The sequence below is a fragment of the Parasteatoda tepidariorum genome, chromosome 2 (genome assembly GCF_043381705.1).
Source record: "Parasteatoda tepidariorum isolate YZ-2023 chromosome 2, CAS_Ptep_4.0, whole genome shotgun sequence".
Taxonomy (NCBI): Eukaryota; Metazoa; Arthropoda; class Arachnida; order Araneae; family Theridiidae; genus Parasteatoda; species Parasteatoda tepidariorum.
In genome coordinates, this window is record NC_092205.1 from 104,060,457 (window position 1) to 104,077,490 (window position 17,034).

Consider the following 17,034-nt stretch of genomic DNA (forward strand, 5'->3'; position numbering starts at 1 on the left):
TTTGTGCTCATTTATTTATCTTTAATTATTTATTTATTATAAATCATTTCAATTATCTTTAAATAAAATAATGGAGAGATTGATTAGATCTCAAAATCATAAATCTATATCATACAAGATTTGTAACTGCATTTGTTAATAGTATACTTATACAAGGGAAAAGTGCTTCAATTCATACTTTTAATCAATTATATAATTAAGAAAATATTAAGTGTTTTTCCCCCTTCATAAAATAATTGAAGTGAAAACTCTTAAAAAGATGCCTTATAATACTTTGTACAGCTAGTGGAGAGTTCAGTGAGTGCAAACTTCGTGAATTTTAGAACTACAAATAAATCTTATGTATATGCCACAACAGTTTTAAAAAAATAGATTTTTTCCCAATAACATAAAATTTCAGAAATATATCCCAAATTAAAATTATGATTTAAAAGAATTATTATTGTAAATAACTTTTTTAAGAAAAAAATTTTTTTTTGTATATTGCTTAATATTTTTTAACCAGAACCTAATATTTTTAATTAAGCATTTCTAGTTTCAAATGCAGTAAACAGATCAATCTATGAATGTTTAAGAATAAAATTCTTCTGATTAATGAATTGTTGAGATGATTAAAATCATTTTAAATAAACAGTACGAAGAGATCAATTTAAATTTTTGAAGCAATTAATCATACAATATTTTTGATTTCCTCAATGGTGAAACATATGGCCTTTAACTCATCCTTCTAAAATTTCATGATAGGAGATTTTGTTTATCAAGAAACATCCAATAGGGTAAAATACATAAGATACTTCAATCATTTTTATACGCGGATGGCTTCTTAACATTAGTAATTAAATCCTACAATAGAAATAAAACTAAAAAAAATCACAAAAAAAGAGGCAAATTCAAATTTATAAAATAAAACGTAATAGCAAAATTGTTAAGTTCTGCAGTCGTTTCTGAACTCACATAGGAAATTAGTGAATAAGATTGTGGTACTGATCTATAAATACAACAACATTAGTTTTTGACCTTAAACAATAAGGATTGGCACAAGAGATTGAGGCAAAAAGTTAGAAAGTATAAAAAATTGAAACACTGCTTCCAAATTATTTCAAGGGGATCAAAACATTTAAAAAAAAAAGTGAAAATTGGACCATTAGTTTTAATATACATTCGTCAAAAACGTTCTGAAAACACATAAAAATCAAGAATATTAGAACAAATAGGGACAATATTTTTTATGAAAACTACATTCTCTTACATAGTTAACTGCTTCCTTTACCAATTTTTTAGAAGAAAAAAATGCAAAAAATCAACATATCTTTTAACAATTTAACATATTTGTTAATCAACATTTATCACATTTTTATCCGTAAAATATATTTAATTTACCATCAGTTTACTATCCCAAATTATCTCGGGCAAATGAAAAAAGTTGAATATTAGTCTTTGTATATGTTCACATCTTCATAATCTGAAAAATCATCTGCATTACTTTCATTTTCGCTCGCGAATGCCATTTTTTTAACTCTTTTTTCTATGTAAATCCCTTAACCATTGTATATACAGGGTACCTGCTACATTTTAGATTTTCAAATTCATGACTTATTCCAAGAACTTTTCATGACTTCTGACAAAAGCAGAATAATAAATTTAAAATGCATTATATTAACATTAAATAAAATGATAGGTATAACCAAAACTGTTATATTCTGCATCTTTATATTTATTGATTTTAAATTTAAAAGAAACGTCAAACGTTTAATTTTAAGAGAAAAAATTTAAAGAAAGAGTTGAAACAATAAAATAGCTGAAAAAACAATAGCTGAGTAAATTGTTTTTTTTTTGCAGAATTATATTCTAAAGATACTTTTCTTGTTCATCAGAAAGGAAAGAAATACTCCTGATTTTTCTGTTCTCATTTCCGAATAAAAAAAATTTGCCAATGACTGGCTTGCTTCAGGTAGAATTTTAAATTGCTAAAGTAAAAAAAATAAACAATAATAATTCTGAAATCACAGAAGTTTAAAAGATACTTCACTCTAGAACGCTATAATTTTTAAAGAACATGATAAAAACAAATATGACTGAGTGAGGATTTTATTAGGAATTCAGATATTCGGAACACCATGAAATTGAGAGGGCGGGACTCCATTTTCAAAATAAAATCTTTCGAGACCTAAATCTATGACTCTCCGTGATTTTTTTTTAAAAATAGTTAAAATCACGACAAATTTCGTTCAATACCGAAATTCATGACTTTCCAGGTGCACTTATACCAGGGTTTGTAAAAACCCGGGTATTTTAGAAAACACCCAACCCGCCTGGGTTTTATTGAAAAAACACGGGGGAAATTAGGTTTTATTTGAAAAAACCTGGGGAAAATTGGGTTTCATGTGAAAAAACACAGGAGAAATGTGGGTTTCTTTTTTTCATTTACTGTTCATAAACTATAAGTTTTGTTGTGTAAATATTTTTATTTATTAAAAAGTGTTGTATAAGCTCAAAAATAGAAATAAATCCAAAAAGTTATTTTAATTTTGTTATATGCATTTCATATTAAGTTAAAATAACACATTATCACTAATACATATTTGAATCTTTATTGTTAAGTACATAATGTTTCACAATTTTTAACCCAAGCATTATAAAATATAAATGCAGCAATATAAAAGGAACAAGAATTAATCTTTTTGTTTTCACACACATTTACTTACTATATTTATTAAACACACGCACATATATATATATAATCTATTGTAAAACTATAATCAGTAAAAACTAAAATTTCATCTGAATTTTGACTTTAATAAAAAACTGAAATAAATATTCAATGGTGTTTGACGTTTTTATAATAAGATTAATAGAATGCGAAATTAAAATTATGAATAATTATAAAGAGTATCAGTTACTTCTGCATTTTTTTTCTTTCAAATAAATGATTTCATTTTTAGATAAATAATTTTAAAAAGTTCTCTTATAAAAGTTCTGTTTAAATTGGATATGTATTACTTAGAAGAAAAAAAATTGTTTCTTTTCAATTTCTTTAAACATATGAATTAATAATAATAACTTGTTTATTTATATATAAAGCAGCTATATTTGATCTTTTGAATTGATTTTGAAAAATCGATCTTTTCAAACTATATTATTTAAATTTCTATTTAACTTAATTTCATTAAAATATTACTTCTGAAAAATCCTACTAAAGTTTTCAATAGTACTATAAAATTATAAATTCTAGTTTCACTTACTCTACAAACATTAAAAACTTAATCATATAAATCATGCAACGCTACTTTAAAAAATTTATGCAGCACAACAAATTATATTAAATTAAATGTGCAACAATAAGTTTTATTAAAAGCATAATTTTTTTTTTAGTTGAAAAAACCCACTCATCATTCCAAGACGGTTTTTTCAAGGTGGGCCCACTTGGCAAACCCTGGCTTATACCCTGTATATACAATTGTACAAAACACGTCTCAGTCCCACAAATAGCAAAACTCCCAAACAAATATTGGACAAACTTCCAATCACAGGAGATTAGTATTATTTTTTGTTTTGCTTCCGGCCGAGTAAAAACGTGATAAAACAGAACGTATTGATGAATTCTGCTATGCCCGAGTTTTCTCGGGATAATAAATGCTTGCAATATATATGTACCCGAGTTAACTCGGGATAGTCAGAGAAGCGGTTAAAGAAATGTAACACAAATTATTTCAAGCAATTAAAATATTTAAAAATTGTTACTTGTTGTGAAGGGGAGAGACGGAGCTGCCTTGTTAAAGAAGATTTGTCAAACATTGTGGTAACAAACTTGATGGGTAGATGAGTGCCAATAGTTTTCACAAAGCAAATCAACATTGATAATACTGATTTGAGGTGACCTTCATTTTGAAGTCTTGCATTTCTTGCTTGTACTAAGTGGATGTAGGCCATTAATTCTTCTAAGGCATCTTTTGTATGAAGCTGTGCCATTGTAATCAGAAGTAATAAACATTCATTCGCTAAAGAGAGAAATGCCTTTTTATTAGACAAAGAGATGAAAACTTTTAAGGAGAACTGATAAACCCGCTTCTTTTTATTAGAGGTAATGAACAGAGCCCAGATTTTGATTACATAAATATGNCTTATCCGAGTTCAGGTGTTTTATGTTCTATACCAGGGGTCGCCAAACTTTTTTGATCATCAACCCCTATATAATTTTTCGAAATCTCCATCGACCCCCACAAAAGTAATTTTCTGTTAATTAAAATAAAACTCTATTAGATACTGTGTTTGTACTAATACATGGCGAAAACCAACATTCTCTTTTCGAAAAGGAAAAGTTAAGCATTTTTTAAAAACACCCAATGAAAAAAGCACCTTTAAAGGCTTTTAAAAAACGAAAATTGAAAATAAGCTCCTTTAAAAACTTTTTAACAAAGCTACACACCCTGACAGAGCCTGGATTTTGATTACATAAATATGTCTTGCAAAAATGCTCTTTCAAACATCCCGTGGCAAAATCGTGGCGACATTGTTGCAGAACGTTACTAAGTTCTTAAAGTAGGATTTTTCCTTTGGGAAATAAAAAATTTTGCTTTCCTTTTCTGCAGAAATTTTCAAAAAATTTTATCTATTCTTCAGAATTATATTCAAAAATATGCCCTTCTCGTGCTTCAGAGAGGGGAAAAAAATGATCGTGACTTTTCTATTCTCATAGGAGAGTAATGAAAAATAAAGAATAATGAAGTAAAAAATTTGGTTTTCTTTCCTGTGGAAATTTTCGTTCCAATTTCGTCCCACATAGCTCTTAAAATCCGATATTATTTATCACAACTGAATCTCGAAACGAAAACACGCATTTAGGGTTTTTGAAGAGTCTGATTCACGTGATTTCGGCGTCTATCTTTTTTTATCGGCAGTCACTGCTACAGATTTTACGATTTCATTATTTTAATGTGATGATTAATAATAAAATGCAAAAAAAATAAATAATTAGTGCGTTATCCTTCTACAAAATGCGAGAATATCGCTTATAATATTAGAATAAAAAAACACATATTCAACCAAAAAAAATTTCTTATTTGATCCAATTTTTATTTATTTAATTTATTAAAATGCTTTTTTTTTAAAGCTATAGCTATAGTTTTTTTGAAGTTTGTATATTTGTTATTGTTAAATATCTTGCAGAAAGATATATATATATTTTGCCTAAAATTTCATTTATATATATATTGTATTAAAAGATTTATATTAATAGAAAAAGTAATTTTCATTATAACACAAAACGAATGCAAAAAAAAAACAAAAGTCTAAAGGAAAATTTTTTTGATACTGTACACTGATTTATATAGATAATTATGCTTCATAACGTCAATGTTGCAAAACTACAGAAATCAGTGTTGCATTGGAGTGTTTGATACATTATAATATTTTCACATGTGAAATAATGTTTTTAACCTGAAAGTAATTATTATTTTTTTATTGTATGAGAAGCTTCTATCAACACCCATAGATGTGCATCTTTATTATCTTTGTGATTATTCTGAATATTTAAACAAGCTTCCAGAAATAGCAAGATTTAGACATTTAAAAGGGAAAAAAACTCGCTTACTGTACTTTCTTTTTAAACCTATGGTTAATCAATTCCCAAGCTATTTCTTAAGCTACTTGTGACTAGATCTATCAGAGTGTGCAGCCAAATTTCTCAAGAAAAAATAAGCACTTTTCAAGCACTCAAAAATATCTATAAGCACTTTAAAAGAAATATCGTAATTAGGCAGGGTTGGCAAGTTTTTGACAATTGATGGTTGTGAACAGTGTCTCTTTGCATAACTCGTGGCGAAAATCAACATGGTAAAGGAAAAATCTTACTTCGCCAAGAGTAAAAAAAAAATCTCGCAATAGTCGCCTATTCCTGAAAATAGTTGCTTTTTTTGCTTTTAAAGTTTGCTTTCTTTTATTAACGTTCTGAAAAGTAACATTCGTTTCTGCAAAAAAAGTTTGCCAAGAGTAAAAAAAGTCTCCTATTCCTAAAAATAGTTGCTTTTTTAGCCTTTTCAGGCAAAAAAAAGTCGCCATAGTCACCTAAGGCCGAAATTAGTAGCAAATAGTTTCATTTTAGGAGCCTGTGGGAACCCCGCTTTTTCTTCTATTAGTTTGTTTTGAACATTAAATAACACATATTACCACATTACTCTTATTATTTCTCTAACTTCACTAGCAACAAAAAACTAAATAAAGGAATGAATTAACAAATTTCCCTACACAAAAAATACTGCTGACTTTAATCAATGATTATTTACAAAACAATGAAGCAATTTAAATCAATATTTTTTTTTAATAATTGTATATAATCTAACAAAATAACAATTTATCCATCATGCTAAAAAACAATTTCTTTTTTAGTATGTTGGAAATGACATGCACTCTTCTAAAAAAGTATAGCTCTCGACTCTCCAACTCTAGTATATCACAAAAAATAAATTTTATGATTTTTTTTTTTTTTTTAAAGGCAGATTTAAAAAAAAAAAAGATATCAGTTACTCGAAACTGATTTAAAGCAAGGAAACAGATTAAAATATATGATTCATTCAAAAACCCTATTAGATTTCAAGGTTACAAGAATAATGCAAAGTATTCTCTAGGTGTTATAAACAGGGTTCCCACTCAATTTCAGAAAAAAAATTCCCTGTCTTTTCCAGGTATTCCAGGTAAATTTCAATGAAATTCCATGCCATATTTTATCTATACTACGAAATTTTTCAACAGAAAATTTGGATTCTTTTATTTGCTATGCCAAGAATTAGATTTTTTGTGTAAAATAAATATCATAATATGAGGAAGGAAGCATTTCAGTATGTCTAAAATGTAAAATTTTTTTCAACAAATAACTGTTATAGATCTTAGAATTATTTAACTCGAATCTCAATAACTGAGTATTTTAAGACTGGTTTTTTTCCAGGTATAATGAAGGAATTTTCCAGGTTTTTGTAAGAAAATTGCAACTTTCCCTGACTATTCCCTGAGTTTTGGTCTTGAAATAAAATTCCCTGACAATTCCAGGTTTTCCCAGTTCTCCCTGACCCGTGGGAACCCTGTATAAAGCAACTGTTAGATAATGATTTAATTTATATCTAAGTCAGAGTTTTTTTAAAAAAATTCATATAAATTACCACAAATGATAAAAAGTAACAAATGATTTCTCACCAGATGTCATTAAGTCAGAGTAATAGCAAAATTCAACAGTCACCATGATATACTTTAAAAAATTTCTTAGCATCTGAAATAAAAACAAAGGCAACATCAACATAAAATACCATTAATGTTTATAAAAATAAATAAATAAACCTTACCTCAACCACAAAAGCATAAGTGATCGGACCATTTTCTTCGATCGTTACACAACCGTGAATGCTTTTCAAGACAGTAATTAAAACTCTAAAAATAAAACAAATTGATTGTCAAAACTGAGAACAAACATATTAACCATAAACAGAAGAAAAGCATCATACTTCACAAGACTTTTTATCTTAGCAATATTTTCCACTGATGTTCCTGCGTGACTATCAGCAGTCCCACAAAAATTTAGTTTAGACTGAGCAAACTCCTAAAATTAATGAAATACAGATTTCAACGCAAAATACATTTCACTTTATACAATCTCTGGCCATATTATTAGAGACACTAAGATTATATGTAAAATTATAATTACCAGGTGATACTATAGGGCTTTACTGTTTTTACTCGGATGAAACCAGTTTGCACTTGTTTATGTTCGTGTATCAATTGGTTAACAATGTAATGCCATATGTTAAAAATAGGAAATACATAAAAAAATCTCCCGAATAAAAACCCATTACATGTATGTTTAATTGCCTATAAACGCGGGCAAATCATGTCATTATTAAAAAACTACAGTTGCGTCTCATAATTTGGTCTAATTATTATAATATCATAGCTGCCAACCTTAGGAATCAAAGATTAGGAACACTATATGCTACAAAATTATATGTACCAATTACGAGAGTAAGAGAAAAATTTAACATTAATAGCAATTAGATTGTGAGCCCAAGCCAAATTCCGGAAAATTTCTTAAGTTAAAAAAAAAAAAACAGTTTCAATTGAAAAACTTAGAAAAACATTTAAACAAGGTTTTTTTCCTTTTTCTCAATATTCCTTAGTTTGCTTAAAATATATTTAAAATTTTACGCATGCCTATACCATTTACACATACCTATGATGACCTGGAGAAGTAATTAAAATTTACAAATATGTCTTTCTTTCTTGAGTTTATGATTATAACAACTGTTTACTGATAAAAAATGAATATTAATCACGAATATAAGCTTATGAAGTATCCCTCTAGCTCTACCTTAAGAACAAATAAAATAAACTGTGTTTTTAGGTGCCACCTTTGAAAATTTGATTTCCAGAAACTTCTGTGATCAATGATTTTTTGAAACGTCTGGACATTCGATCTCCGGAAACTTCCGGATCACTGTCAGCGAAAATTCCGGAAATCCGGANTAATACAATACCTGATATAATAAACATTCTATATTTATATAATGCATCATCTATTTTATCGAATGGTGGAATTTATATTATACATCATCTAATTTAACCCATTGATGCACTAACGTAAACAAGTGCAGACCGTGCAAAACACTAAAGCTGTATAGTATCACCTGATAATTAATATTTCACATAGAATCACGTCTAATAATTTAGCCAGGGACAGTAGTTTTAAAAGATGCTTTTTAGAAAGCAAATCTACAGAGGGCTAAAACATTTCCCTATGAAAAACGGAAGAATTGTGTCAACTCAGTTTGAATGGTCAAAGAAATATTCTTATTGCTTGGGGAAAAAATGGCAATGGTAAAAGATGTAAAAAATATCTTAAATAGAATTAATAATCAGCTGAAATAATTAATCTTCCAAAGTAGTTATAAATAGAAGAAAAATATAAACTACTAAAAGCAAGACTACCTTAATAGAAAAATACTTATACAGTGAAACTAAGTGGGAATGAACAGTTCAACTTAGGTATAAAAATTACAGAGCATTTACAAAATAGCAAATAAGGCTTTGAATGAATGGGTCATTAGAATAAAAAGCTTGCTCGCAAATGGGAGATTCTTAATAAAAATACAATAAAAAAATTACCATTAACTGATTTTTCACAATAAAAATATAGAGAGAGAGATATATTGCTCTTGACATACAATTGCATAAAAAGCAGGATTCTGAAACATAAAAATTTTGTTGCAAGATTACCACTAACGACAGAATTTTTACCTTAAGATACAAAACAGACTTTTTGGTTTGAGGTTTTTTCTTGGGCAAGCCCTAAAAAAGAAAGAGATGAAATCAAGAAAAGAGAAAGTTATGGAGAGAGTGATAAAGTAAAAAAAATAATAAAAATACTAAATATAAGAATAATAATGAAAACAGTACAAATAATACTTTATTTAAAAAACTTAATAGGAAGAAGAAATTTTTTTCTAATAGGAAGAAAAATATAGACAAGAAAAATATAGACAAGAAAGACAAAATAATTTAAAATGCTAAAATTCCCATATAATTTCTGAAAACTAGTTAATCTTCATGGAAAAAATAGATTTAAAATTTTAACACAAAAAGATAAACAAATGATTTGTTTATCCCGTTGTAAAATAGCTATTTATCTTAGTAAGTAAATACAATACAGTATAGGTAATAAAGGAAAATAGTAGGTAAAAGATAAATAAATAAACGATTGACATAATGCCATTCCACAAATCCCTATTTTCCGCAAACCACATTGATTTTACATCTCTAAAGCAAACCCAAAATCAAAAAATTGGTTTGAATACTATACTCTAAATAATTCTTTGGTAGATATTTTTGAGTTTATAGCATTTCTATTTAAAAATTATTTTAAAGCATTAACATTGATCTGTTTCACAGACATCGTTAGTAGGTAAGTTTAATGAGGCATGAAATAAACTATACAATGCAAAACCTCATGTTTCAAGGTTTGCATTATAAAGTACATCACTACAAATAATTTAAAATTTTTCAAAGAATAAAAACTTAATTATTCACATTAAATCATACAAAGAAAAGTCTGAAAATTCTATAGAAGCAAGCACATTTAAAGGAATTAAGTATAATTTTTTAATACACTTTTACCAGTACAAATAGGTATAATCCATAACTCAATGTTAAAATTAGAACTCGTACTTGTTTTCATAAAATTTAAGATTATTTCTGCATGTTCCCCGCTTATTAAATAACAATGAAATTTCACTCAACTTGTTTTTAAATTTCAGTTATTTTTAAATTTTTATATATGTTAACTTCTATTTAAAATTCATGATAGAATCTAGAATGATTGTCATGTTTGCTTCCAATAATTAAATACTACACGAACTTTCTAAAATTCGAATTGCAACAATCAACAGGAATTTGGCAAAGTGTCATACACAAACATAAATGATGAAAAATGAACATGTGAAATTATTTTAGCACTTACATTCGCTTCTTTGCTAATTAGAAGCAGCGAGGCATGGGCTGAAAATATTAGAAGCTAATATTTTCAATTATTATTATAATCAGGCAGTAAAAAGAGAAACAAAAGCATTGAGATGCATACGTGTAAAATAAGATGACACAAGGTTAAGATCATTTGGAAGTATGCAATGCTGACCACATAATGTATCAAAATTGCAGAACCCTAACCTACTGCATTTTGCGGAACCTTTTTCAAATTTTAAAAAAAGCTACTCATAGGGTATCTGCTACATTTTAGATTTTCAAATTCATGACTAATTCCAACATCTTTTCATGATTTAACGAAGTTACTATTTTCTCCGACAAAAATAGAATAATAAATTTAAAAAGCATAATAATAACATTAATTGAAATGATAGGTATAACCAATACTGTTATACTCTGCATCTTCATATTTATTGATTTCAAACTTAAAAAACAGAGTAAAGAAAGAGTTGAAGCAATAAAATAGCTGAGCAAATATTTTTTTTTCTTTTTTCCTGCAGAATTATATTCTAAAGATACATTTCTCATTCATCAGAAAGAAAAGAAATACTCCTGATTTTTCTGTTCTCATTTCGGATTTTAAAAAAATTGCCAATGACTGGCTTGCTTCAGCTATAATTTTAAATTGAAAAAATAAAAAGATAAAAATAACAACAATAATTCTGAAATCCCAGAAGTTAAAAAGATTTCGCTCTAAAAATTATGTTTTATCTTTAATTTTTTGAAAGAACATAATTTTTAAAGAACATGATAAAAACTTTTTATATTTCAATAAAATTTGACTCTGAGTAGGGATTTTGTTACAAATTCAGAATGGGGGGAGGGGGGAATTCCATTTTAAAAATAAAATTTTTCAGCGCCCTAAATCCATGACTTTCCATGATTTTTTTTTTTTTAAAAAATAGTTTAAATCGGGACATTTCATGACAAATTTTGTTCAATACCGAAATTCATGACTTTCCAGGTACGCGGATACCCTGTACTCAGCTTTTTTGTTTATGCATAACAATTATGTTCAATTGCAAAAGTAATATAAATAACTACTTGTTAAATCATAAAATTAGAATCAAAGACTAGAACTATTTATACCAGAGCATATGACTCCATATCCTCCAAAAATTGTCCTAATAATGTGAATGTAAAATTAATGTCAGATATCCAAAAGTGTTGAAATCCAATAAGAGTATTGGAAGTAAATTCTATCACAGACTGCTGCTGGGTAGCATCAATGTGCCATCCAATAAGAATATCAACAGTGTCCTTAAATAGAAAAAAATATTATCAATATGGGTAAAACAATATCTGTATATACATTGAGAAAGGAATGAATTATATATCGAGAATATAATAACTTTTATTTACATAGCATAGAACACTGGAACAGGGTGCGTAGCCAAATTATTCAACAACAAAAAATAAGCACATTTTAAGCACTCAAAAGATATTTTTAAGCACTTTAAAAAAGTATAACTGGACAGGGTTGAAAAGTTTTTTTAATAATTGACGGTTTTATCTTGTTTCAACCATCATGTCAAAAAAAATAATAATAACTTTTGGCATTGTTTTTGACCAAACGAATGGCGTTTTCATACACTACGGACTGACAATATGCCAAAATAGATTGGGGTTGAACGAGTTGTGAAAACGTTGAATAGAAAAATGTGAGCTGCGTCTTTTTGCATAATTTGTAGCTAAAATCAACATGTTACAGGAAAAATCTCATTTTGAAAATGGGAAAATTAAGCACTTTTTAAAAACGTCCAATGAAAAAAGCACCTGTAGCGTATCTACCACTACAAAATTACAACTACAATTCACTAGTATATAAGACATGTTAACTCAACTCTATGTCGAGGTACCTTTTCATAGATGAAAGTTGACATTGTCGATATCTACTTTCCTCACATTGGTGACCCGGACATGATGTGAACACACCTATGTTGGCAGAAACGCCCACTTCAATATGAACATGCCTATCTTGACAGTAACCCCCACTTCCATGGATGGTCCACATTGAACAGTTGACTAGCTACTTGTGACAGCGACAATATCCACCTCCTCGAACTGTTGCTACTCAGTCAAGTCTCGATCACACACAATGTCGGCCGGCATACACTCGACTGCTAAGGGCAACACAGGAACGACTACGACCGTGAAGTTAATACACCTCTCACATTCAGCACGCAAAAAGTTCGGTGATATTAATACAGCTCTCCCGGCTTCGCACAAAAACAGCAATGACTCAACTAGTGGTATCCATGTATCGAATTCTATCACAGCTATAATTCTGGTGGGGGAGTACTGTAGCGTATCTACCACTACAAAATTACAACTACAATTCACTAGTATATAAGACATGGTAACTCAACTCTATGTCGAGGTACCTTTTCATAGATGAAAGTTGACATTGTCGATATCTACTTTCCCCACACACCTTTAAGGGCTTTTAAAAATCGAAAATAAGCACTTTTTAAAAATGCTACGCACCCTGTGGATAAAGATTTGTGAATAATGCCCTAATAACTTTTCAATCAGCTTCAGAAAATTTAATAAAGTGTTGTTTCCAATTCAACAGGTCCTTTCCGTCCTTAGATTGAAATAAGTGCACAATTAATCAAGACCTAGTGCACAATTAATCAAGAACCTAGTGATTTAAAAAAAAAAAAAAAATTTGGTTATATCTTACAACGTTTGACAGAAAATAACCACTTCACATGATTGATCAATAAATATTCCATCTGTCGAGAATGTTTACTGATCTACTTGCACCTCAAAATTAAAGCAATCAGATTTAAATAGGTTTTTTCTTCTTTTTTTCAATAATGAGTGGGGACTCGTTTTATAACATTTATTCATAAAAGTGTATTCATAAGAGTTTTAACCAGTTTGTTAACAGAATAAGAAGCTATTCTAAACTAAATTAAAAAATACAAAAAAGTAACTGTGAAATTTTCAGGGTACCTGCTACATTTTAGATTTTCAAATCCATGACTAATTCCATGAATTTTTCATGACTTTACAAAGTTACTATTTTCTCCAAAAAAAAAAACACAACATTAAATTTAAAAAAGCATTGTGTAATAAGTTAGGGTATTAAGTAAAAGGGTATATTAAAACAGCATATGAGATTAATATAGAAAAACCTTACACTAAAATGTTTAGAGAAGACATTAGAATATGAAATTGAAATTTCAGTCACAACATTCATGATGGCTATAAATATTTCGGGCATGTCTGCTATTTCTAAACTGGATTGCAGCTTTCCCATGATTGACTGGAATAAGAAGAAGAAGAAAAAAATTATATATATATATATTGTAAAAGGATCCATTAGATTTAAATTATATACTGCATACTTACTGCTACGTGCTCGGATAGATTCCTTTTCTCCCCATCTATTTTTAATGCCTGAAATATACATTTATTTGTCTATACAATAGTCAACTAATAAAGTCACAATGCAGAGAAAACTCACGAGTATATTTTAAAATCTAAAATCAAATACAATCCTCACAAGAAAATTAAATTGGCTATTATTTATTTCATGATAAAAAATATATAATTTGATAAAGGAAAAAATATTCTTAGAAAGACACAGCTGTGCCTTTCTTAGTTTTTTGAAAAATGTCTATGGTAGTCATTTATGTCTAAGTTATTTAATGTAATCCGGTTACCTTCCTCTATCACCATACCAAATGAACATTACTATGTAGGAACATTCTTATTACTGTCAAAATACTATATTTTTTGGTCATTCTTTTATTTACCACACAAAATCTATTCCGTCAGATTCAATCTCCAAAATCATCGAATCGGTTTAAAGAACAATTCACTCTCTATGAGATTATGTCAAAAGTTTTCACTCATTAGGCTGACAATCTTTAAATGTCATCACTGAGCGAAAATTTAAATTTAGTAACTCATTGTGTGTCATAATTCATTCAGAAATAGTGGTTTAATTTTTAATAGGGTACTTTCTAACCTAAATGAGGGTTTTGCACTGAAATAACAAATGAACTTCTAAAAATGAACATGTACTCTTGCCATGAATAAGATATAATATTTTCAACAGTTGAAAAAAAAGGAACATTTATATAGGTCACGAACTAAATTATTTTATTTTTAGATTTACAAATAGTACTACAAAATATATGTACCTCAAGAATGCTCTTCAAAATGATAATCTTTATTTCTTCGCTTTTAGCATTATTTATAACCGTGAATAGTGAATCCAAAAGACTGCAGAGAAAAAAAATATTTACCACACCACATATAAGCATTTACAAAAAGCAAAACAATATGCACAATTAACAACACAATACAAATACAACACAATTAACACTAAACATACCAACACTTAATCTATACCTATTTCTATCATAGCCGGTCAAATGACCAGACTTTATGTTTCTTCATTGAATGTATAAAATACAGATGTTAGGGAGGAAATAAACTAAAAAAACTTTATTATAATTAAACAAAATTGTATATTGCTGATTTTTATGTATTATCAACACATAAAATAAGAATTTTTAATTCATTGCTCACCGCATTTTTTACATATACAGGGTGTTTCTATAGTACATTTTCCGCAAACATATTTCTTCTAATTATTATTATTTCTACCATTTTTATAATTATTGTTATAATTATAAGAATATATAAGAATTATAATTTGAATAATTATTCTTATAATTAATATTATTTCTTTTAAAATCTGCTGTCTTGATTGTTTTGATATTTTTCTGGGTAAAAACTAAAAGTTGGTTAGAAATGAGGTAAATGCTATCAAAATAAAATATAAGCTACTTACCAAAACATTTAGTTTTTGTCACTTTTTCTGACACAAAAGTGCGATTCTAAAACGTTAGGTACTTTCTTGAAATTTGCAGTCACAGTTATTCTGATTGAACTAACTACGCATCAGTCTTTGCAGAAATGTGCAACTCATCAAATGCAATACGTTAAACATGCATTACATCGTCATTTCTGATCCAATAACCTTATAATGCTATAAATTGTTCTCCTGGTCAAATTACCAGTTGTGGTGGAAATAGGTATACAACAAGTATCATACGAAACAAACAAAATACAAAAAATAATAATAATACAATATTAATTGTATATAATTGTTAGAAAAAGTATTAAAGTTAAATGTGCAAAAACGATAAGATGATAAGTACATTTTTTGTGCATAAGTTCTTAAATGGTCATTTGAACGGTTATGGTATGTTTAGTGTTAAGGAAAAATGCAAAATCGATGTATCAAAACTATGCTTGAAAAAAATATTTTATCTCCAGTAGATTGTTAGCTGTATAAAATTAAAAACCTATTTATTTTAGATGAATTGTCTAAAATACGACATTGGCAACATTTTGCTAAATGTAAATAATATTATGCATAGACAAACTGAAGCTCTAAACAAGTTTAAAATCAACCTTTGAGAAGGGAGGGTTGCCTATTTTTTATAGAAAATATAAATTAAAGACTTCACAAAAACATTACACTACAAACTTAGCTAAATTATTAAAAAAAGCGACCTTAAAGTTCATCTCAGCAACATATAGAAATGGCAATAGTATTATATTATAATGTAAAGAATGCTAATTTTAGTAACAGATGCACCGCATTTGATTTTAAAAAAAGAATAATAGAGTAATAAAATAAAATTCCGAAATATCATAAAATGTTCAACTAGATATATTACAAATAAAAAAATAATAATGAGACGAACATTAATAGATTACCTTTTGGCTTTTGATCCTAAAACTGCACAGAAAGTACCAATCATTAAAACTAGTTCATATTTTAATTCTGCATTCAACCTAAAAGAAGAAAATAAAAATCTTAACCAGAGTTAACAATATGATTATCTTCTTATTCATTAATTATATAAGCAATATGATAGCAGAGCTCATTCTAGGCAAGGTAAACAGGGCGCAGCACCCTGTTGCCCTTTTAGTCAACAGAATCCACCCTGTTGCCCTTTTAGTCAAAAGAATCCACCCTGTTGCCCCTGATGTAATAGACTCTAAACCCTTTCTTTCCTCAATCCTTCTTTATTTTTTCTCCAAACTGTACAATGGATTTCTTAAATTTTCAACTATTTTTATTTAGTTTGTCATTGCTGTCAATACATAGATTTATATGGGGAAAAAAAATAGCCATCACACCCCCTTGTTGCACTTGTCTTAGAAAGTTTGCAGTTGCTTCCACTATCATTAAATCATAGTTATTATTAATCAATTTAATTATTAAATCATAACTACAGACACTTAAAAACATACATTTATTATTTTATTAATATATGCAAGCATTTTAAATAAATTACTAAGTTAATTAGCTCAATAACTCGATATATATGTTAATTTATTAATAAAAATGAGTAAATATGATTGCTTTGCTATTGTTAGTAAAATAAAAAAAAATTCTTTCACTAATTGACAATGTTTTTTCATAGAACGTGAAAAGCCCATAGAAAGAAATTATTGCCCTTTTAGAATAATAATGCCCTT

At 28.0% G+C, this 17,034-nt stretch overlaps 1 protein-coding gene across 3 annotated transcripts in view; it reads right to left on the reverse strand.

Moving 5' to 3' along the window:
* The window catches only part of LOC107437418 (serine/threonine-protein kinase Smg1), a 174,688-nt gene that overhangs the window by 145,012 nt on the left and 12,642 nt on the right, over window positions 1-17,034 (reverse strand). For 2 of the 3 annotated variants that reach the window (XM_043051732.2, XM_043051731.2), the window contains exons 4-13: window positions 16,267-16,344; window positions 14,676-14,757; window positions 13,879-13,926; window positions 13,667-13,792; window positions 11,608-11,778; window positions 9,277-9,327; window positions 7,491-7,585; window positions 7,332-7,416; window positions 7,186-7,258; window positions 3,742-3,998 (exon numbers count right to left, since the gene is read on the reverse strand). In XM_043051732.2, coding sequence (XP_042907666.1) covers window positions 3,742-3,998; window positions 7,186-7,258; window positions 7,332-7,416; window positions 7,491-7,585; window positions 9,277-9,327; window positions 11,608-11,778; window positions 13,667-13,792; window positions 13,879-13,926; window positions 14,676-14,757; window positions 16,267-16,344 — 1,066 coding nt within the window. The remainder of the gene's footprint in view (window positions 1-3,741; window positions 3,999-7,185; window positions 7,259-7,331; window positions 7,417-7,490; window positions 7,586-9,276; window positions 9,328-11,607; window positions 11,779-13,666; window positions 13,793-13,878; window positions 13,927-14,675; window positions 14,758-16,266; window positions 16,345-17,034) is intronic. The other variant, XM_043051733.2, reaches the window with a different exon arrangement.